Genomic DNA, 25,287 nt, shown 5'->3' on the forward strand with positions numbered 1-25,287 from the left:
TTACCGATATATTTCCACGTTTTTTCGTTTATAATGATGATACCACTACCAGTGTCCAATTGCATTTCAACACTTGTATTTCTCAGGAACGCGAGGTCGGCTAACTCAAGGGTGACCCTGGGTGGCACATTATAGCTACGTCAGTGAATTGTCAACAGGTGGATAGGTCTCTGTTGTTTCACTTTGACCAAAAACATTTCATGCTCACATCAATGCTAAGTTGTGTAATTCAATATAAAGTTCATCCCTTATTTCACCACAGGATCTGACGCTGTTTATTCTTTCTCTTAGCAAACTGAAACAACCGCAGTGAAGTGACCCGATCCCAGCAAGGACAATGCTTCAGCAGTTATGAGACTCTTGAGGGATTTTTGTCCCTTTTCTATTCAAGAAGATAACTCGGGATTCAACAACTTAGAAAATGGCCAACAAGCTTTATACAGCTATGATGCGGCCTCACCTACAATGTGCATCACCGGTCTGGAACCCTATCTTGCCCAGGATATTAATCATCTGGAAACTGTTCAGCGACGTGCAACCAAGAGAATACCCTCCATCAGGCATTTGCCATATTCTGAGCGCCTTACTTCCGTGGGCATGGATACATTGAAACTCCGACGTCTGGCAACTGACTTGGCAGACACCCATAAAATTATTAACCATCTTACTAACAATAACTCTGAGCACCTTTTCAAACTCCACCTGTCTAACACCCGTGGACATGTTTACAAAGTCAGAAAACAGCACAGCTCCCATGACTTTCGGAAACACTTTTTCACGCTAAGAGTTGCTGAAGCATGGAACAAACTGCCAGCATCAGTTGTTAGTTGTCGGAGCACTGCATCCTTCAAAACTTCCATGCTTCCTGAGATTCACCAACACTACACCTGATTTTCTCCCCTCCATACACACGCAAGCATGTATATGACTCATACACTCTTCACTTTCCAGGCATTTGTACAATACTGCATATGCTTTCTGTGCACTTTTGACAAGTTGTAGTGCACCTGAGCATTGTATACAATAATTTCATTATTATTATTATTACTATTATCATTATTATTATTATTATTATTATTATTATTATTATTATTATTATTATTATTATTATTATTATCATTATTATTATTATTATTATCAAGTTGACTTCACTCAAACAGCTTCATCTCAACAAACACAAAGTTTCAAAGTTACAGGCTTTTACAAGCTACCCTAGTATGGACTCTTAGCAAAAAACATTGCTGTAATCTCTGGTTCCTTGGTATTATGCATAGATCCACTTACATCAGAAATTAGGAATACAAAGGGCCTCTGTTCAAAGCCAACTTGACGTAAGTTTTGACTGTCATTGGAAGAGATTATTCCATGCATGCCAATCAATATGAAAACTTCTTTCTACAACTTCTCTATAAAGTGCATTGTTCAAGTTCATTTTCAGATCTTCGAAAAGCCAATACATTTCTGTGCATCACCTATATAGAGAGACATGCTTTATACTTGGGATACCGGACAATGATACCCATTTAGATACAACATAATCAGAAGCTCCTGTCTCTCAAAAAGCCAAGAGTTTTCTATCCTCATGCTGTTAAAACAAAGCCAACCGTCAAAATCTCTTCAGCTTTAGCTCAATTATCGTGATGGTTTCTCGTATCAAGTTCAACAGATGTACCTAAGCCTAGATATAGGATACACGAATGGAATTTATGGTGCAGCCCTCGTCGATAAGTTCAGGGGTATAAATAAATGATCAAGGACTTCAAAATGCAGTCTCTCACAAAAAGTATTGAATAATGAAATCCGACGAAAGCTTCTTATTTAGAAGGGGCTGCTTTCGAACTAAGAAACATAACAAGGGATTCGAGGTTTTGCGAGAACAGAAGGTCGGTGTTATAAAAAGATAGCATTTATCGGTAATGTTTTTGTAAACATTTATTGCACAAAACAAAAATGGCAACACATCAAGAAGACAAAATATTAGAATAATATACTTTCAGAATTAAACAAAACAAAATAAAATATAATGCTAGAATTAGGTTGATTTTTGTGTTTTCTTGCGCAATGTTTTGCTACTCTTTTCATGTAAGATTTATTTTCCCTGTAAATGACTCTTCTCATTTCCTACCTTCAAATACCTTCAAATACCTTCAAATGCCATCGTCGTCGTCGTCGTCGTCATCACCATCATTATCATCATTATCAACATCATCAGCCCTTGAACAGTAAAACCTCGTGTCCAAAGACACATAGAGCTGGTTATTTGGCTTCCATGGCATATAAGTAACCCGATCACACTATTTCCCCTCGAAGTCCGTCGAAGGGTTGCTCATTAACAGATGAGTAGACTGGAGTAAATGACGTGCTTTGCTCAGAACACAACACCTCACCCAGACCAGGAATTGAAACCCGATTTTCTGATCATGAGTGCAACACCCTAACCATTTGGCCACACAAGAGTCGTCTTCAGGCATAAGCATAGTAGGCAATTTTCAACGGGTTCTATGACTTTAGGGGACCCAATGCTTAACTTATACATGCTATGGTTTGTAGTTTGCAGCCAATATATAAATCTACAATCCCCTGTGCATTGCTTTGGCCAGGGACTCATAAGAGAGTTCAGACGGTCCTGAGATATGCGCATTTTCAAATATACTAGTTAGCTTTATGTGTTTAAAATAAGAAGAAATAGTGACTGAGTGTCCCCTTCAAATATGCATTTCGAAAAGCTTATAACAACGGGGGCAAACGCTGCACCTTCAGTTATTAGAGCGAGGCTGGGTGAGCAAACCATTCTAAGCCTTTCTATGGCAGCAACAAAGGCAGCAGGTACATTTACCAAAATATGCAATGATTCCAGCAATTAGAAGACATATAATTTGCGTAGGTATACGCGTGTATGTATACGTATGTGTGTGTGCGTGCGTATGTATAAATATACTTGTATATATATATATATGTGTATATATATCATTATATATATATATATATATATATATATATATATATATATATATATATATATATATATATATATATAGATTCAAAATTGAATGTGGTACTTAAGTTTAGGCACCAGAATATAGTGTGGTATTATCCAAACAATTCCAAAAACAAGGTGATCAAAAATCAAAAAAAGCAACACAGATTTTAAAGGTGAAGTTTTCAGTAACTTTTCTATGTCCTTGTGCAGCTGAAGATTGCTCTGCATTTTACATTTAATGTAATGATCGCATTACTTAAATAAATGGAGTAGCATGAAACGTGCGTACTGCAATCATCTTTAAAATCCTTGTTGCTTTTATATATATATATATATATATATATATTCACACACATACATATGTATATATATATATATATATACATACATATATATGTGCATATTTATATATGCAAGTATGTGTGATGTTCCTCTCTGTGTGTGTATGTGTGTGTATGTGTGTGTACGTATGTGTGTGTGTACGTATGTGTGTTTGTGTGTGTGTGTGTGTGTGTGTGTGTGTGTGTAGCTGTTTCTATGCGCGTGTCTGTGTACATTGATGTGTGTACGTTCGTATGTTGGTGACGTGTATACTTTTATAGAACTATATTCAATTAACAGGAAGTTCTTTGATTACTTTACTTAATTACTTCTGATTTCTTTACTAACGAAGCTGACCAGAAGAATGTTTAAACAGGTTTGTCATAGGGTGTTGGCCTCACTCGGTAAGTACAAGTAAACGCGCAACACACACACACACACACACACACACATATAGACACACATCGATATGCATACACAAACATTCACACACATGCATATTTATGTATAAATTTATATATACACACATACACACTCAGGTTTCTCTCTATGGCAAGTTATTTATAAAAAATAATTTTGCATTTAACATTAAACTGAAAGATTACTCAATAATTTTTAGTAGAGTACCATATATTTTATATATATATATATATATATATATATATATATATATATATATATGTTCGTGTATATGTATTTGTTTGTATATATATTTATATATATATGTTTGTATAGATATATATGTATATATGCATACATTTGTATATGCACGTATATATGCATATATACACGCACACACACGCATATATATATGCATGTGCTTGTATACATGCATATGCATATATACGTACATATACACACATACATATGCACGTATACAAATATACGTGTAAACATTATATGTACATATATACATGTATACATTTATGTGTATATATATATATATATTTATATACATATGTATACATATCATACATATACATACACGTGTGTGTGTGTGTGTGTGTGTGTGTGTGTGTGTGTGTGTGTGTGTGTGTGTGTGTGTGTGTGTGTGTGTGTGTGTACATATGAGGGCGAGCTGAAATGTCCATAGGCTGACTATGAAAGAGTAATTCTAAACGTGTGGAATTTGCATACATTATTTTCCACACTTATTACCTCCGCCTTCGCAAAGGTGGAGTTATTCTTTTCAGTAGCGTCTGTTTGTTTGTTTGTTTGTCCATGGACAAGATATCTCAAGAACTGTTGGATGGATTCAGATGAAACTTTCATGGATGTTTGGCTTCGTAACTGGCACGAACTGATTAGATTTTGGGATCGATCCATTTACTGGACAAGGATTCTGGATTATTTTTCCTGTGTTTTTTTACTTAATTTTTGAGAGGAGTCAGGTTCATTTTAAATATTCTCGTTTGTGAGAGCAGTCGTGTCTATTTCAGATATTCTCATTTTAAAAATCATCTCTGGCTAATCATTGAGAGGACGTTGGTGTTGCCTCGGCGGAGGTTTGTGCTTTCTGAGTGCTCGTGTTTATTTTTTTTATTTTTCTTGCTAAACTGACATCTGACTGTTTAAAGAAGACTTCGAAAGTAAACTAGTAGCGATTTCTCTTGAAAATGGACAAAATTTGGCATCGTGCTATTATCTGCAGAAAAAGGGTTTATCCCTGTGGGACATTCATACTGACATGCTTGCTCACAAGGAGACGGTACTCGAGCTTTATCAACAGTGCAGTAGTGGGGAGATGAATTTAGGAAGAGAAGGGAGAATCTTGAAGATGACCCAAGGTCTGAACGTCCTGCACCGGCCATCGCCGAGGAAAACATTGATCGTGTTCACCAATTGTCTATAAAATCAAATAGCCAATGCTATTAGCATAGCCCGTGTAAGAGTTGAGAATATTCTGTACAATCAACTTGACATGACAAAAGTTTCTGCTTGGTAGGTGCCACGTCTTCTGACACATGACCAAAAGCGCATCAGGTTGATCACATCGCAAGGAAACCTGACATTGTTTGAGGCAAATCCAACTGTTGTTCTTGAGCATTTCTTAACCCAAGATGGGTGATGGCTTCATCACTTTTAACCAGAGACAAAGAGACAATCCATGCAGTGGAAGCACCCCTTCTCACCTGCTTCAAAGAAAAACCAAGGTTGTTTCATCTGCAGGGAAGGTGATGGTTCTTGGCGGTGGGGAGCAAAAGTCATTGTCATTTATTGATTATCTTTGAAAAGAACCACACCATCAATAGAGAGTACCATGCCAGATTGCTGAGGCAGTTACAAAAGGTTATCAAGATCAAACGCCAAGAGAAAATGACGAAAGGGGTTTTGTTACATTAGGACAATATTCCAACATGCAAGTTCTTGGTTTCAGTGGCTGTTGTGCATGAGTGTAGCTTTCAACTCATTGATCACCCTCCCTATTCTCCTGATTTGGCCCCATATGACTGTCATCTGTTCCTTAGCATGAAAAAATACTTGTATGGGAGTCGGTATCACAGTGATGACGACATCATAACTGCTGTTGATGACGTTTTTGATCAACAGGGTGAAAGATTCTTTACTTATGGAATCCAAGCACTGAAACACCGATGGAAGAAGTGAGTGGACCGCAAGGGGTGGGGGTGGTGAGAAATAAACCTCATTTGGCCACATTCCATGAGAGTGTCTTGGTCAGATTATGAACTTTTCAGATGACCGACGTATGTGTGTGCGTGCGTATATATATATATATATATATATATATATATATATATATATATATATATATATATATATATAAGAACAACCACAAGCACACGCACACACACATGCACACACACACGCACACACACACATGCACACACGCACACACGCACACACACACACACATGCACACACGCACACACACACACATGCACACACGCACACAAGCATGCATGCACACACACACATATACATACATATATGCATGCATGAATTCACACATTCAGACGTATATACATGCATGCATACATACATACATACATACAGATACCACCGCAGAGAAAGAAAGAAAGAAAGAAAGAAAGAAAGAAAAGATTAAAAGGGAGGAAGGAGAGGAAAGAAAGGCGTAAGTACTAAATATGGTCCTTTTTCTTGTTTTGGCGGGTTTTTTGTGTGTACTTTTTTACCTGTAGGAAAAATGTAGACTGAGAAATGCTCGATCTGCTAAAAATAACAGCGAAATCTCTCCCTCAAATTACACGTTGCCATCTTTGAAAAAACAAAAACGCATTGGGTAAGCAGTGTTCTGGTGATAACAGCATGATAGGGGCGGGGGAGATAAAAGAGGAATTTGGTCACAAGTGGAATGTCTTTGATTATAGGCTTACTGGATCAGGGACCTGACATAAATGTTAAACAATAATAAAGACAGAGACACGGAGATTGACAGAAAGCAAGCATCAAGCAAGCAAGCGAGAAAGAAAGAAGCAAACAACACCAAGTAGATAAACAAAAAGAAAGGGGGAAAAGGGAAACAAGCAAACAAACAAAGGGGAAAGGAAGGAAGGAAGGAAGGAAGGAAGGAAGGGAGGAAGGAATAGCTAAGTAAACAAACTAAAAGGATGTAGAAAGAAAGAAGTACAAAGGAAGGAAAAAAGAAGGAAACATACCACAAAGAAATAACTAAGGGAAAAAAGAAAGAAAGAAAGAAAGAAAGAAAGAACGAGAAAATCGTTTGGGTCTGTGAGAAAATCTGATGCGACGATAGATTTTAATGATATGCAGCGGTGTATATTCCTTGATGTGTCGTTCCAAGTCGAGGAACTTTGTCTAATTCTTGTTTAGCCATTGCATGATTTTTCTTGGCTTCCGATCGAAAGGTTTCGAGGTGAGGTTGTGCCTGTAAAAAAAAAAAAACAACATCAATATCAATTCCAACAAAGAGAAAACGTTGAAACTTGTACACACTTGCCATTCAATGAAATAGCAACTAACTCTACACTTCATATTACTGTCTATTGTCAACAGTCTGAAAAAAAAGAATGGATAGATTATACATTGTCGGAACGATCATAACTTGAACGCCATTGATCATGTGTCTACAGGATAAGATTGATTTGTTTAGTTCCTAATATGGAATGTACCACATTTACCACAGACCATTTAATATACCATGTAGGCCCTCGAACGTATTTATAAGTTGCTGATGGGACAATTGGACAGTGTGCACTTTTATGGTATTGTCTGTGGTACGATTTCTGGACGGATTGAACCATCCGTATGTTTAGTTCTTTGTAGATCGCAAGATAGATTGCGGCAATGATTCTGTCGTTGAATAATGGTAGTATATATGTATGCGCGCGCGCGTGTGTGTGTGTGTGTGTGTAGGTAGGTAGGTAGGTAGGTAGGTGTATGTATGTATGCATGAATGTATGTATGTATATATGTATATATAAAATATATATATATAAACATATATACATATATTCATATAACTACATATATATACACACACACCACACACACATTCGCAAAGCACATACATACATACATACATACATACATACATACATACATAAGCAGAGAGACAGGCATATATAGATGTTTCCGATCTAGTTTAGATTCTTTGCCATCAAATTTGGTATGTCATTCAATTAATTCAATCTTGGACTTCTTGGAAATCTAATTCTGAAAAATAAAAACAGAAGCAAAACAACAGATTCCTACAATGAATCGAAATCAGACCAAAACCTTACAAAGAAATGCAACGTATACGTACACTTTTAGTGAAGCGTGGAAGTTTCCACAATTCTGGTTCCTTAGTTGGTTGTTGATATTGAGATAACATATTCGCTTTTGTTTTATATACTACATTCTGACAATGCTGAAAAATTGAAATTAGAAAGGATGATGATGAAATTTCAACTCAGTAGAATGACTTGGAGCCACAAAATATGGGACATCGATATCAAAATAAAAAGAAAAACAAAGAAAAGAAATCACGAAGCATTTTGTTCGCTGTTGTGAATTTGTGTGCGTGCGCGTGTTATGTTTGTACTCCACTATCGCTTTGGTTTGTAACAGCTTGGCACTAGTATCGTCGCTGGTGTAGTTGCAATAGCAGATGCAGGGATGTTGCCCTAGTTCCTCAGGCAACACCCTTTCTAGTTGAGCCGACACCAAATATAATAAACATTGTTATTTTACTTCCAACAGTTTCGCAGCGTTACCGTTTCATTTGCACATCGTCTGCTACAACAAAGTCAGAATACATAAAAATGGGTCCTTTTGTTACGAATTACCGTTCCCACCCTACTCTTCTCTTTCACTCTTTTACTTGTTTCAGTCATTTGACTGTGGCCATGCTGGAGCACCGCCTTTAGTCGAGCAAATCGACCCCAGGACTTATTCTTTGTAAGCCTAGTACTTATTCTATCGGTCTCTTTTTTCCGAACCGCTAAGTTACGGGGACGTAAACACACCAGCATCGATTGTCAAGTGATGTTGGGGGGACAAACACAGACACATACATATATATATACGACGGGCTTCTTTCAGTTTCCGCCTACCAAATCCATTCACAAGGCTTTGGTCGGCCCAAGGCTATAGTGGAAGACACTTGCCCAAGGTGCCACGCAGTGGGACCGAACCCGGAACCATGTGGTTCGTAAGCAAGCTACTTACCACACAGCCACTCCTACGCCTATATAGTTTTTTTTTTTTCGAAACTTTTGGGCAACACCCAGAAGAAAATCCTGGTTCCCCACCGCCTCCTGTGTTGTCAAACCGCGAAGCATCACAACAGTTGCTGCAAGATATCTCGACCGAATCTCTAGCAGTCCCCTCGACCCATCGCCCTCGATTAGTGCATTTCGACTCCGAAAGCGTGAAAGGTAAATTGATCTCGGCAAGATTTGAACTCAGGGCACAATAGATGCTGTGGGGCTTTTTATCCATCACACTGTAGCAATTCATAACACGCTTATGTAAACATTACGTCTTTCGATCCTAAGAGAGGCCCAGTCCCCAACTCTCTCTCTCTCTCTCTCTCTCTCTCTCTCTCTCTCTCTCTTACACTCTCTCTTTCTTTCTTCCTTCCTTTGTTTATGTCTTCCTTACTCTCTCTCCCGCTCCTTTTCTCTCTCTCTCTCTTTCTCTCTTTACCTCTTGATATCAATTTCTTTTTCTTTCTTGCTTTCTTTTCAATTCTAGAAGAGGCCCTATCTCCAACATCTTCTCTCTCTCTCTCTCTCTCTCTCTCTCTCTCTCTCTCTCTCTCTCTCTCTCTCTCTCTCTCTCTCCCTCTCCTACACACACACTCTATCTATCTATCTATCTATCTATCTATCTATCTATCTACCTACTTATCTGTCTATCTATCTATCTGTCTGTCTGTCTGTCTATCTATCTATCTATCTATCTATCTATCTATCTATCTATCTATTTATCTATTTCACTCACTCCCTCTCTCTTACTTTGCTTCAAAACCAGTTTGAAAAGATCTCATCTCAGCGAACTTTTCACTGACGAACGCCCTTCACATAATGATTGACAGAGAAATAAGCGGTTGGTATCTAACCGGTATGTGAATGCGCTTGACCTTTTATTAGATATGCTGGTCTGAAGATCATAAGATCGTACTTTCGATTCCTGGACTGGGTGGTACATGAGTCCTTGAGCAAGAATCTACTCAGATGAAAATTGACACTGACGGAATGCTAGCAGCACATATCTCTCAGCCTTCAGTAATCACATTCTCGGTACTCCACTGGAACAAAGCCCAGAGAGTGTATATACATACATACATACATACATACATACATACATACATACATATACACTCACACACACACACATGCGCGCGCATATATAAACATATATATATATACGAGGAGTATTGAAAAGTTCCTGGTTTTGAGTAAAAGCAAATATTGGAAGATCAGTTAATTATGATTTTATTTAACATATTTGTTAAATTTTTCTTCTGGCATGAAGGAAGTAGACTTTGACATAACTCTGCTTTTATTGGAAAGTTATAAAGACTGAACTTAGAGATTGTGTATGTCACAAAAGGAAAACTAGAACCGTTTGAAGGATGAGAAAAAGTTTTACACGAATCTATATCATTCTCTATTTCTCTCTCTCCCTCACACAAATTCTCCCCCATCTCTCTCTCTCACACAAATTCTCCCCATCTCTCTCTCTCTCTCTCTCTCTCTCTCTCTCTCTCTCTCCATCCCTCTATCACACACTACAATTCCTACTACTACTACTACACCCGTCTATCTATCCTGTGCCCACTAAACAATAAACGCACGAATTCCACGTAAAGGAAGGCTACTCTAAACTTCCTATAAAACAGTTATCTCCCTTGCGTGATAATTGATTCATATACTTCAATATTTATTGTCTTCATTTTTTCTGATATATTACACTTATGAATATGTATAAAAATGTTATGGACGGCCGATGCTACAAAGCCTCGGAAAAAATACTGTGTAATGTTAGTTAGGTTCCTTTCTAAGCTCAAATTTCAAGTCTCAGACTTGCCATTTTGCACTTACAGGGCCGATAATGTATGTTCTAAGTATTACCGGTCTCCTCCACTAGATGGCCTCGTGTCTAAGTTGCAAATTAATATATATATAAGGTGACGAGCTGGCAGAGTCGTTCGTACGCCGGGCAATATGCCTAGCTGCATTTCGTCTGCTTTCAAATTCTGAGTTCAAATTCCACCGAGGTCCACTTTGCTTTTCATCATTCCGGGGTCGAGAAAAATAAATACCAGTTGAACACTGCGGTCGATATAATTGACCTACCCCTCTCTACCAAAAAAAAAAAATTGCTGGCTTTGCGCCAGAATTTGAAGCCAATGTTATATACATATGTATGTGTATAAATGTTGATATCTTTTACATATATATACCCACATCTGTGTGTGTGTGTGTGTGTGTGTGTGTGTGTGTGTGTGTGTGTGTGTGTGTGTGTGTGTGTGTGTGTGTGTGTGTGTGTGTGTGTGTGTGTGTGTGTGTGTATGTGTGTGTGTGTGTGTGTATCTGTGTGTGTAAATATCCTTCTGCAAATGACAGTATTTAAAATTATTTTGGTGTCTTAAAAACCACTAAAGACTCGGTTCTCACGAGATAACAGTTCTGGTGTGGAATACACACACAGGAAAGATTCACCAATTCTTCCGTCTCCCCTATGGAGCTTAGACTCGGTAGTACAGGCCACAGGAAACACGTGACAGTGTTACAGTAATGTTTAATAAATATAGGTGCATGCATGGCTGTGTGGTAAGAAGCTTGCTTCCCGACCACATGGTTCCAGGTTCATTCCCACAGCCTGGCATCTTCGGCAAGTGTTTTCTCCTATAGCTTCGAGCTAATTAAAGCCTTATGAATGGATTTAGCAGATGGAAGCTGAGAGCTCGTCGTACTATATATATGTATTGCTTACCAACCACATGGTTCCGGGTTCAGTCCCACTGCGTGGCACCTTGGGCAAGTGTCTTCTACTATAGCCTCGGGCCGACCAAAGCCTTGTGAGTGGATTTAGTAGACGGAAGCCCGTTGTACATATGTATATATATATCTGTGTCTGCATTTGTCCCCCAATACCACTTGACAACCGGTGCTGATGTGTTTACGCTCCCGTTAACTTAGCGGTTCAGCAAAAAAGAATAAGCGCCAGTCTTTAAAAAAATATGTCCTAGTGCCGATTTTTTCGACTAAAAACCCTTCAAGGCGGTGCTCCAGCATGGCAGCAGTCAAGTGACTGAAACAAGTAAAAGATAACGTTTCGCTGAAGACTTGGGGAAAGTTCTGGAAGAGCTTGTAACTGGACGCCATTGCATTGCTGCAAAGTTACCGGCAACCCTATCTGATGTCAGGACCAGGTAGTGCAACAACTTGGGGTTCAAAATCCCACAGTTCTTCAATGTCCTGCCAAAGACAATAAGGAGAAACCTACACAAGGTGGACATGGATGTCTTCAAATAGGGAACTGGACATTTTACTGTTCGCTGTACCAGATTGACCAGCGTCTCGGCATGAGGTATAAACGAGGGCAGCGGTGTGAAACAACTCCCTCATGCACCACAAATGGGCCAACAACCAAGGAGGAAAGCACATTCAGGAGGGGTGGTATGAAGTCCTGCCACCCTGTAGAAATCAGCCAAATAAGAATGATACATAAAAGTAGAAAATCACGGTGGTGCTCCAGCATGACCGCAGTCGCATCTTTTGTTTTGTTTTGCTTTCTAAATGTTTAGATTTAAAACAATATTAGTTTTCCATACGAAGAGCGCCAGTAATTTTTTACGCTAAGCCTTTCATCCAGCGCGATAACGATTCTGCCACCTCGCCGCCTTCGAGTGGTTAGTGGTAACTGGTTGTTGGCACTCCGTCGCTTGCGACGTCGAGGGTCCCAGCTGATCTGATCAACGGAACAGCCTGCTCGTGAAATTGACGTGCAAGTGGCTGAGCACTCCACAGACACGTGTACCCTTAACGTAGTTCTCGGAGATATTCAGCATGACACAGTGTGACAAGGCTGGCCCTTTGAATTACAGGCACGACAGAAACAGGAAGTAAGAGTGAGGGAAAGTTGTGGTGAAAGAGTACAGCAGGGTTCGCCACAACCCCTCTGTCGGAGCCTCGTGGAGCTTTAGGTGTTTTCGTTCAATAAACACTCACAACGCCCGGTCTGGGAATCGAAACCGCGATCTTATGACCGCGAGTCCGCTGCCCTAACCACTGGGCCATTGCGACTCCACATATAAACAATAACGTAGCTGGCAAATGGGAGGAGACAAGCGAGCGGAGCTTTTATGACTGCTGACGCTTTTGAGTCTGTTGCATAAGCTTGTATGAGCAGGGTTGACACAAAAAATGCTTTTAATGTTGCTGAAACTACTCGCGGTGGGAGCTCGAAGTGAAGGCGACAAACTCGGCGGCACACACTCTAACTACTCCGGTGTATATTATTACAAAATGTAAACTCACCTGCATACGATTTTCTTTCTGCTGCCGTCGCACTAATTCGTCTTTCTTCTCTTGCACCCACATTGTTCCAAATTTATTTGCAATGACTTCTTGTATAGGAGTGGATGGCCTGATTTCAGAAATTGAACCAAAAATTACTGGGTTTTAAATCTGACACAAAATAAAACAAATTTGGAGAGAGGGTGGAGTCGATTTTTATCAACCCCCATGACAAAATTGCCACTAATATTCTTTTCTACTCTAGGCACAAGGCCCGAAATTTGGGGGGAGAGGGCCAGTCGATTAGATCGACTCCAGTACACAATTGGTAGTTAATTTATCAACCCCGAAAGATAAAAGGCAAAGTCGACCTCGGCGGAATTTGAACTCAGAACATAAAGACAGACGAAATACTGCTAAGCATTTCACTCGGCGTGCTAACGTTTTTTATCTCTTTACTGCCACAAGGGAGTACTGGGGTCGATCCAATCGACTTTACCCCTCCCACTAAATTTCGGGCCTTGTGCCTAGAGATGAAAAGAATATTAGTAGCAATTAAGGCGGCGAGCTGGCAGAAACGTTAGCACGCTGGGCGAAATGCTTAGCGGTATTTCGTCTGCCGTTACGTTCTGAGTTCAAATTCCGCCGAGGTCGATTTTGCCTTTCATCTTTTCGAGGTCGATTAAATAAGTACCAGTTACGCACTGGGGTCGATATAATCGACTTAATCCGTTTGTCTGTCCTTGTTTGTCCCCTCTATGTGTAGCCCCTAAGAAACGTTAGCACGCCGGGCAAAATGCTTAGCGGTATTTCGTTTGTCTTTACGTTGAGTTCAAATTCCGCCGAGATCGACTTTGCCTTTCATCCTTTCGGGGTCGATAAATTAAGTACCAGTTGCGTACTGGGGTCGATCTAATCGACTGCCTCCCACCCCAAAAATTTCGGGCCTTGTGCCAAGGGTAGAAAAGAAGGATCTTTTTTAAAACGGGGGCCACATTTTTCATTAACGAAACACTTTGAAACTTGGAACACTGGTAGAATGTGTCATATAAAACATCTTTTTCTCTTAGTCTTCTTTAAAAAAAAAGAAATCCCTAAGTTATTCCATGTTAAAGTTGTCGTATTTCTGTAATTTCAACCAATCACTGACGTCCATTCAGCCGATATACATTAAGTGCCGACTACATAAACAAACGATTCTGAAACAATTCTATCGGTGATAGGGTTAGGGCTAGGGTAAAACAGCAAATTTAAAAAGAAAAAAGCAAATAAAACGAAGAAAAAGAAGAAAATGAAAAAAGCAAATTTTAAATGAAAAAAGCAAATAAAACGAAGCTATGGCTTAATCAGCCAAAGGAGTAAATATAAACAACTGAATACTTGTCAGTGATTGGTTGAAATTATCGAAATAAGACAACTTTTTACATGAAATAAATTCGAATACAAAAATATTTTTCTGTTCTATAACACAAAATAGATAAGTATACGAAGTTTGAAAGTTTTTCGGTACCAAAAACACTACGTAAAACATTAATGAAAAATGTGGCCCCCGTTTTAAAAAAGATCCGAAAAGAATATCGAAACCAATATTAAGGCGGCGAGCGAGGCGACGCGCTGACAGAATCCTTAGAGCGTCGGGCAAAATCTTTAGCAGCATTTTTTCCGTCTTTACGTTCTGAGTTCAAATTCTGCCGAGGTCGACTTTACCTTTCGGGGCCTATAATAAAAAGAGAGAGAGGGGGCAAGACTTCCTTTTGTACCCCCACAAAAACACCCCCTTTTTTTAAAATGCCGATTTTTGGCAATTTTCCGGACTCTCCGTATCCGAAAGCAGGGGTTTTTGGCAAAATAATAATAATAATAATAATAATAATAATAATAATTCGGGAGAAAATGGGGGTGACGGGAGGAAGACTAACCAGAGATAGAGAGACGAGGGCGGGGAGAGAAAAGAGGGGATGAATCTTACCTGACGGGCATTCCAAACGTCGTATCAATTGGAAATTCCATTTTGTAAAACCTTCGGGCAGCGTCCTTTGTGATTGTCTTCCGTATGTCGTGCAGTTGGCGGAAGTTACGTTGTTCTGGGGCGGTTACGATGCCTCGCTGGACACAGTCCTTGTTCAAGGCAACATAATTACGTATGCTCACAGTTTGAGGCTTCAACGGGGTGATAATATCTGTTGGTAAATCCCAACCTCGAAGGGCTTTTCAAGAATAATGCCAATATCACGGATGAAAACAGAGAAAGAAAAAGAAAACAAAAAAGAACAAAAAGAAATGACAGTTACTGGTTAGAAATTGGGAGAATTGTGCAATAAGTAAAAAAAAAAAAGAAAAATTAAATATACTCTTTTACTCTTTTACTTGTTTCAATCACGTGACTGCGGCCATGCTAGAGTACCGCCTTTAGTCTCGCAAATCGATCCCAGGACTTATTCTTTCTAAGCCTAGTACTTGTTCTATCGGACTCTTTTTGCCGAACCGCTAAGTTACGGAGACGTAAACACACCAGCATCGCATGTCAAGCGATGTTGGGGGGACAAACACAAAACACACACACAAACATATACACACACATACATATATATATATATATATATATATATATATATATATATATATATATATATATATATATATATATATATATACAAAATAATAATAATATTAGGGATAAAATCCAAAATTACAGGTAAAAACTCAATTAAAATCAATTTATTAAAAATTAAAATTAAATTAAGTTTCACAGTATTAAATATATATATATAGTTTTAGGGAAAAGAACCAAGGTTCCTGAACTCATCGATGAAAATCCACTTACACATATAGAAAAATTAATAATTAAAAGCAAAATAAATAATATAATACAAAATAAATATCATAAGATAAAGATATTTATAAAGATATTTCATCGATGAGTTCAGGAACCTTGGTTCTTTTCCCTAAAACTATATATTTATATATATATATATATATATATATATATATATATATATATATATATATATATATATATACATATATATATATATATATATATATATATATATATATATATATATATATATATATATATATACATATATACGACGGGCTTCTTTCAGTTTCCGGCTACCAAATCCACTCACAAGGCTTTGGTCGGCCCGAGGCTATAATAGAAGACACTTGTGTGTGTGTGTGTGTGTGTGTGTGTGTGTGTGTGTGTGTTTGTGTATACAGAAGTATATATACATGTATACTTGCATATATACAAACATACGAGTGCGTGTTATGGAGATACAAGCGTTCCAGATCTGACTATTCCGTTTTTTCTAACGCACAGTTATGTATGTGCTTCCCAACACTTTTTTTTAAAATATATTTTCAGAGGGAAATTTCGTTGCTGCCCCCAACGGGCTAAACACACATGTAAAGGCTGCCTCACAGACAATACAGGAAAAATGGGATTCTGTGACGTAGTGCAATTTCAAGGCACGGCACACTCGGCAATTGCTCGGAGGCCTCACAGGATTAGAGGTTTAATTCTCATCTATGTAGGCTGGAGCTTGCTGTTAATGAATGAATACTAGAGGGCCTAGTGCTTTGATGTGTTCGGGGGCCTGTAATGCTGCTAAGACAGCCCTGCTGTGACGTTCACGCCTTTCCCAACGAAAGAGATTAGTAGATTAGCGAATTAGTGGATTAAGTGACTTATGAACGGAGGAATGGGAAAAACTATCGTAATTTGTGCTGGTCGCCGTCGATCAAGATCTCGGGTGATCTCGAACCCCGCACCACCGATTTCCTCCGCAAAATCGGGACGACGGCGGCCCGTGTGAGAAATGAGCGTTGCAAGGTGGAGTGACTGCCTCAGCGAGTGTCGCCGGCCACTCTTCGCAGCAACACCATCGCGGTCATGTCCGCGGGGCGCGGCTGCCCTTTTGTTCTGGGGCATGTAGCTCATCACCCCCTACTCCTCCATCTTCTACTCCTTAACTCTCCCCACTATTTTCTTTTCCTTTTTTTCATTTATTTCTTTCTTTTTCTATTTCTTTGTTTCACTGTATTTAAACGTTAGGATTTAAAATGTGACACAATACGTATTGTGATCTCTTAAACGTTTCTTTGCATTTCAATATTGCTTTCCCACCTCTTACTTAATTCCTTCTTGCATATACGAGAGAGTGCTGAAAAGTTCCTGGTTTTAAGGGTCTCGCAAAAAAGCCTGGCTGGAGGCCCCACCTTCTGAGTTCTTTTACAGGGCTTAGAAAAACTGAAGGACCGCTGCAATAAGTGTGTGAACCTGAGAGGGGAATATGTTCAATAAAATCGTAATTAACTGATCCCCCTGTATTTTCTTTTAACCAAAACCTGGAACATTTCAGTACCCCTTCGTGTACCTATATTTCAATGTAAACAAAGTATTATTTATCCCGAGCATAAAACAACTGGTCAAGCACTAGTGTTTATAGATAGATAGATAGATAGATAGATAGATAGATAGATAGATAGATAGATAGATAGATAGATAGAGTCCTATATACCTTGACCTACTGTCCCGCAGCCCTGTGGGTATTCCAAGCCGTATATCCAGTGAGTTGGCATTGTGTAACTCCTCATTCGACGTTTGCCAAGGTCAGACTGTTGGAAATAAATGGTAAAATAAACGGTAAAAAATTTACTAATAGAAAGAAAAAAAAAGGAATCGGTAATAAATAGTCTTGGGAAGAAATCTACAGACAGACAGATAGACAGATAGAAGGAGGGCGTATGACCTAGATGTCATAGTGTGCTCCTCACGACCGCAAGATCGTAGTTTCGATTCCGGGACCAGACCGGACAGGTCCGGGCCATGCGCTCTTTCCTTGGGCAAAACACTTCATTTCATGTTGTTCCAACCCACTCAGTTGTCAGTGACTAACCTTGCTGGGGAATGTTGTGATCTCGGTCGCTTATCCGCCTTGGAAAGCGAGTAAGCAGCCTTATGAGTGATGGGACTCGAGACAGCACTTCGATGTCTACAAGTTTGTGTAGGAAGGGCTTGCGCCACATCCTCCACACTCGTCTAGAATCAACTAACAAACTACATTCGCAGAATTTCACGAATGGCCAAACGAAAAATTACAGTAGTACCTCACTTTGCGAGGAACCACTTTACGAGACCCTCTCCAAATTTAGAACGAAGTGCAAAAGTTTCTTCCACCATAACAAATGCTTCTGCGTGTTGCCGAGAAATTTATAGAGAACGAAATTTTTTTCTTCTAGACTTGTTTTTAAAAAGAGATCAACAAGTCTGTCTACGAGTGCTTGTGAATTGGCGATCCCGTCTACAAGCGATGATGTGCGCGAGTCAAATGCGATTGAAAGTGATTCAGAAAACGATAATAAGATTTTTTATGATCTTCACATTCTTTTTACTTTACATAAAATATTCTTTACGATCTACTATTGTTTTATCGCCATTTATTTACGAGTATTATAAATTTTATAGGTAAAATATTTTTCTGGGAACGAATTACGATTTATAACATCGCTACTATGGGGAATTATTGCTCTGCTTTACGATCCTCGCTTTATGAGCGATTTGGGAACAAATTAACTCGTATATCGAAGCATTACTGTAATTTGAATTCTTTTAGTAATACAGCCCACCTGATGATGAGCTATGTTTCATGCGGTCGACACGCTTCTTGGAAAAGGTTACGCATACCCGATCTAATTCCAGCAACAAGACAAAGCCTGAATGTTCGAAGATTTGTGAAACTGTACACAGGTAAACCCCGGCAGAGTTTAACAAAAAAAGAAAAAACTATGTGCGGAGCTCTACGACAGTAGTTCTGTCAGAGTTGTTTCCCTTCGCCTCCAACTCTCTCCAGCGCTGAGAAAACAGCGAAATTAATTCACCTTAAGCTGACGATCAATAAATACTTTCAACTATAGACAGAACGCCTGAAATTTTGCAGGGAAGGGTTAGACGATTACATCCGGCTCCGTCGCCTGACTACGCATCTTTTGTTCATAGCTATATTTTATTTATTCTACCTGAAGTTCAATATTTCACGTTATCCTAAAGAACATCTTTTAAAAGTTCAACAAGTTAAATTTATTTCGGTCTTTTCCAAATTTCAATAAGTAAAACTTCCAGATATGAATAAAAGAGCATTTTTATAATCCATGCAACCTTCAAAGACAAATATGGCGCACTTTGCAAAATCATTGGTCAGTTCAGAATAATCAAGCTGATAGCTAAGTTCGTGTTCAATAGATATCATAGAACAATCCACAAAGTCTGGTACACGTTCGTGGTAAAATGTAATATTTTTACAAGAACTTTTGCTGGAACAATGTATTACCATTTTATTTCTTGAAATTTTCAGTTAACATCGATTGTTTAATTCTTGTTCATCATCTTAACCAAAGCAAATAGATCACTCATCTAAAAACTTTGATCTTAACATGGGGCCCCTCAACCGTGGAGGGTCCCTGCGACTGCAGGGGATGCAAGGGCTTAGCGTCGGCCCTGATTACGTCGAACCCAGTACTCAACTGCTACTTATTTTATCGACCTCGAAAGGATGGAAGATAAAGTCGGTCCCGGCGGGATTTGAACTCAGAATGTCTCAAAGACGGACGAAACCCTGCTAAGTATTTTATCCGTGTACTAACGATTTTGCTTTTTCAGACACAAGGCCAGCAGTCTACCCTTTTTATCAAGCTTTGTTTTTTATCCTTTCGAGGTGTCCTATCACCTTCCTCACTAAACCAGTTTAGTGGGGTTGACAGTTTAGTCGCCAACGACCCGACCATGCAATAGATTGTACTGGATTACATTACCAATAGCGGTCTAACATATACATACATACATACATACACATCCAGACATGGTGGTTGTCTTCTCCTTATGCAGTCAGACCACCTCTTGTACTTACAATCAACATCAGACCATCATGGCGTCTGATGTGGATTTTTAAACCAGACAATGTATTGAAAAGACACCCACATAGATTGCATATCTGATTTGGACCACCAAGAGCTGCAGATAAGATCTGATCTTTGTGGATCTTAAAAAGTCTCTTGAAGGCTTCCGTTAGATTTGTAGACATTATGGCATACACGGCATCGAAAGGTGTACACAGACATACATACATACATACATACATACATGTATGTATACCTACACATCTATCCATACATACACATCCAGACATACATACATGCACTTCCACACACATGCACACACACAGACACACTGTGTGCGTTCGTGGTGTATCTCCGGCTGATTATAAACTCCATAGGAGCATATAGAGATAAGCATAAAAATGAATACTCACACACAAACACAAACACACACACACACACATACACGTAGGCAGCAGACAGTTACAATGTACGTGTGTGTGTGTGTGTGGTATTTCTCCGGTTGATTATAAATTCCTTCAACGTTAGAAGTCGTTACTGTGGACACTGGACATGTCGGAACAGATATGAACACAATGCTTTCTCTCTTTCGCTTCTCTCAAGGTCTCACACTTACAGCGGACGAGTCACGGTTGGGTTGCGATGACGTCTGTACTTATTCTCTCTTTCTCTCTCTCACTCTCTCTTCCTTTCTCTCTCTCCCTTGCTCTCTCTCTCTCTCTCTCTCTCTCTCTCTCTCTCTCTCTCTCTCTTCCTTTCTCTCTCTCTCTTCTATCAAGGTCTCACACTCACAGCGGACGAGTCATGGTTGGGTTGCGATGACGTTCGTACTTACTCTCTTTCTCTCTCTCTCTCATTCTCTCTCTCTCTCTCTCTCTCTCTCTCTCTCTCTCTCTCACGCACGCACATACACAGGCCTTATCTATCCAAAGGATTTTTTCTTTTGTCAAGACCAATTCTTTCATTCTTTTTCTTTTACATGTTTCAGTCATGTGACTACGGCCATGCTGGAGCACCTCTTCCAGTCTTCCAGTCGAACAAATCGACCGCAGAACTTATTCTTTGTAAGCCTAGTACTTATTCTATCGGTCTCTTTTGCCGAACCGCTATGTTACGGGGACGTAAAGACACCAACATCGGTTATCAAGCGATGGTGGGGGGGATAAACACAGACACACACACACAGCCATGTGTTGAGAGGAATTCTTTCGAGTTTGGATAACTCACCTTTGGAAACATGGGTGTTTTATTCATCATCCTTAAACAACGCCTTTATATTGTTAAAATGTAGTCCAAGGTGGTCATCACTGGAATGCCTTTGATTACAGGCCAGTTCAATCCGAGTTAGCCTAGGGCTAAGCGACAACAGCAAAAACAAAACTAATAAGCCGTCTTCTATAGACGCAGGTGCGCCTGTGAGGTAACATGTTTGCCTCCCAACCACATAGTTTGGGGTTCAGTCCCACTGCGGGGTACCTTGGGAATGTCTCTTCTACTACTGCCATGGGCCAACCAAAGCCTCGTCAGTGGAGTTGGCAGACAGAATCTGAATGGACCCCGCCGCATATATTGGGTTGAGTCATAAATAATTTCTGATTTTGTTAAATACCTTTACTCATGAAGGAATTTTACAAAGAACTATTTTCAATTAATCAATATGGCTGCCATTATTTGGAAAGACCTCTTGCCATTTGTCAGATTAAATTTATCGAGTAAAATTCAGCTGGCCTCGACATGAAGAATCTTTCCAAACACGTTTTCACCAGATTTTCTTGAGAAATTTTTTTCCCCTCCATCGGAGCATTTTGTAGAGAGTAAAAAAGATGGAAATCAACTGGTGCAAGGTCTGGTGAATATGGTGGATGGAGTACAACACACCAGCGCAAATCCAATATTTCATCCTGTGTGATCCTTGCTGAATGCGTTCTTGCGTTATCATGGCGAAGCACAATGTTTCTCCAATTGACGAGTGCAAAGCATTTTCTTAAAAGATTTTCCTGCACATGTTGCAGTTGTTGAGAGTAGATGTCAGCTTTAGTGTTTGATTGCGGTTTAAAAACTCAAACTGAATAATACTTCGGTGATTCCCCCATACGCACAGCATAACCTTCTTTCCATAGAGCTCACTCAGCCTTTGAGATAAGTTGTGAAGATTTATCCTTGTCTCTCCACTGCCTTTTGCATTGAACATTGCCTTAAAAGACCCATTTTCCATCACTTGTAATGATATTATTGAGAAAGAGGTCATTTTTCTACCTTGAAAGAAGACTTGTCCCTATGGACAGGTGATCTTCCTTATTCTCACTCAGAGTATGGAAAACCCAATCACCCAACTTGCTGGCTTTTCCTATCTTTTCAAAGTGGCGCCAGATGGTGGATTGAGATGTGTTGAGGTCAACTGCTTATTCTCAAGTACTTTTACAAGGATTGAATTTCCCTAATTTTCTTAAAGCATCATGGTCGAAGTCTGATGAGCGCCATCTCTCATTGACAAATCTCTGGAGAGAAACTTTGAAAACCAATTTCGCATTTGCTTGTCACTAATGACACCTTGACCATAAACACTGTATATTTTCTTAGCTGTTTCTGAAGTGGGGGGGGGGGGCAGTTTCCATTCTCAAACTCTCACAACATCACATGCTGAATATGCACCTCCAGTTCATCCATTTTAGGAGAGTGAAATTTAATATCAAATTATGATTTGCACACTTTCACTGCTTGAATACAAATGACAGGTGAGGGTCTTTGAAAAATGAGAGTTTCCATTTCAATTTTAAACACCTGAAGTTCGAAATGTGTCATTACAATTTACTTCTAAAATATAGAAATTATTTATGACTCAACCCAATATATATATGCATGTGTGTGTGAGAGAGAGAGAGGGGGGAGATAGGTAGAGAGAGATCGTGTGTGTGTGTGTGTGTGCGTGCGCATGTGTGTGCGTGTGCGTGCGTATGTGTGTGCATGTGTGTGTGTGTGCGTGCATGTGTGTATATATCGACTTGTAAATTTTGTTTTGTTTAAAGTTTTGTACCTATTCTATCGTCGCTTCTTTTTTGTCGAACCGCTAAGTTGCGTGTGCATGTGTGTATGTGTGATCCCCAGCAATGCTTGACAACGGGTGTTGTCCCCGTAACTTAGGCCAACCAAAGCCACGTCGGTGGATTTGATAGATGGAAACTGAAAGGAGCCCGCCGTCGCGCGCGCGCGCGTATGTGTGTTGTTTGTTTGGCCACCCACCTCCCACTTTCCACTACTTGACAACCGGTGTTGGTTTGTTAACGTCCACGTAACCTAGCGGTTCGGCAAAAAAAAAGAGAAGCGACAGTAGAATAAGCGCTAACCTTTAAACAAACAAAAAATTCAAAAATCACAAATCGATATATATATATACGAGTCAACGCTACAGACGGTGCTCCAGCATGACCACAATTACTGAAACAAATAGAAGATTAAACAGAGTCGAGACGTACATACCCTCAGTAACAACTCGTTCGATAACATAGGCTCTCTCCTCACTCCAATTTCACCAGTGGCCGTCAAATGCCACGGTGATGTGTCTTTCTTGTTGGATTCCATTCTTCGTAATGTATGTATTACGCAACACCAGATATAATAAACAGATTTGTATTCCCGATTATGTGGAAATAAACTTCACAACTTCACAAAATAATCGGGTTGAAGTTTATGAGAAAACACCGTGTAGTCATAGAAACCCCGCTAATCGCCTTGAGTTGTCTCCCCTCGATATCTCCGCTGGAACATTTCTACGTGTTTTACGCCTGTCGATCGATGTATGTATGTATATATATATATGTATATATGTGTATGTATGTGTGTATGTATGTATGTATGTATGGCTGTATTCTCTTTTACTCTTTTTTACTTGTTTCAGTCATTTGACTGCGGCCATGCTGGAGCACCGCCTTTAGTCGAGCAAATCGACCCCGGGACTTACTCTTTGTAAGCCTAGTACTTATTCTATCGGCTTCTTTTGCCTAACCGCTAAGGTTACGGGGACGTAAACACACCACCATCGGTTATCAAGCGATGTTGGGGGAGACAAACATAGACACGCAAACACACACACACACACACACGTATATATATATATATATATATATATATATATATATACATACATATATACGACGGCTTCTTTCAGTTTCCGTCTACCTAATCCACTCACAAGGCTTTAGTCGGCCCGAGGCTATAGTAGAAGATACTTACCCAAGATGCCATGCAGTGGGACTGAACCCAGAACCTTGTGGTATGTATACCTTTCATATATTTATACCGTTAATCCAGACATGTTTCATTAATCTCTCTCTCCTTCTCCCTCCCTTTCTTTCTCTCTCTCTCCCTCTCTCTCTCTCTCCCTCTCCCTCTCTCTCTCCCTCTCTCTCTCTCTCTCTCCATCTGGTTTCTCTTTTTATTCTTTTCTGTAGAAGAATGTTGGCGCAAATCGATAAAAACTCTTCCATTAAATCTGCGCGTCGAACTAATGCACCTTATTTGTTGTTCACTCACATGCCTCTGTCTTTTGTTTTCTTTTTTGTTGTTGTTATGTTGTTTTATTGTACTTCCCAACCACATGGTTCCGGGTTCAGTCCCACTGCGTGGCATCTTAGGCAAGTGTCTTTTAGTATAGCGTCGGGCCAATTAAAGCTGCACAAAGTGATTGGTTACTAACGGGGGGGCAGGGGGGGGGGGGGGCAAATGCCCATCTCAAGAAAAGAAGTGCACCCTTCTAAATAATGTTATGCCCTTTCGTTCTGGAACTGTATTCCCTTCTGACCTTGTGCCCCCCCCCATTGAAAAATTCCTGGGGCTGCGCCTGAGTAATATATTCTTCTTAGCAAGCAGAGACATGGGGACGTGAGGTCCTGTTTTGTTTCAGTCATTAGACTGTGGCCATGCTGGGGCACGACCTTGAAAAGTTTTTAGCTGAACAAATGGACCCTAGTCCTTTTTTAAAAGCCTGGTGCTTATACTATTGGTTTCTTTTGCCAAACCCCTAAGTTACAGGTGTATAAACACATCAATCATGGTTGTCAAGTGGAAGGGGGAGAACATACACACACACACGAACACACCTGTAATTTGGTGTATAGGTAGGAGTTCACCAAAGAT

The 25,287-nt window shown here is 39.6% G+C and overlaps 1 protein-coding gene across 1 annotated transcript; it reads right to left on the reverse strand.

Moving 5' to 3' along the window:
- Window positions 1-7,003: 7,003 nt before the first annotated feature.
- Window positions 7,004-23,875, reverse strand: LOC149136836 (cilia- and flagella-associated protein 77-like). The gene is made up of 6 exons (XM_089349954.1): window positions 23,632-23,875; window positions 17,781-17,877; window positions 15,224-15,461; window positions 13,276-13,384; window positions 8,049-8,153; window positions 7,004-7,169 (listed from the first exon to the last, which is right to left on the reverse strand). The coding sequence occupies exons 1-6, from the start codon at window positions 23,731-23,733 to the stop codon at window positions 7,041-7,043; spliced, it is 780 nt and encodes a 259-aa protein (XP_089206080.1). The 5' UTR covers window positions 23,734-23,875; the 3' UTR covers window positions 7,004-7,040.
- Window positions 23,876-25,287: the final 1,412 nt, after the last annotated feature.

This window comes from Octopus bimaculoides, chromosome 3, assembly GCF_046866305.1.
Source record: "Octopus bimaculoides isolate indiv1 chromosome 3, ASM4686630v1, whole genome shotgun sequence".
Taxonomy (NCBI): Eukaryota; Metazoa; Mollusca; class Cephalopoda; order Octopoda; family Octopodidae; genus Octopus; species Octopus bimaculoides.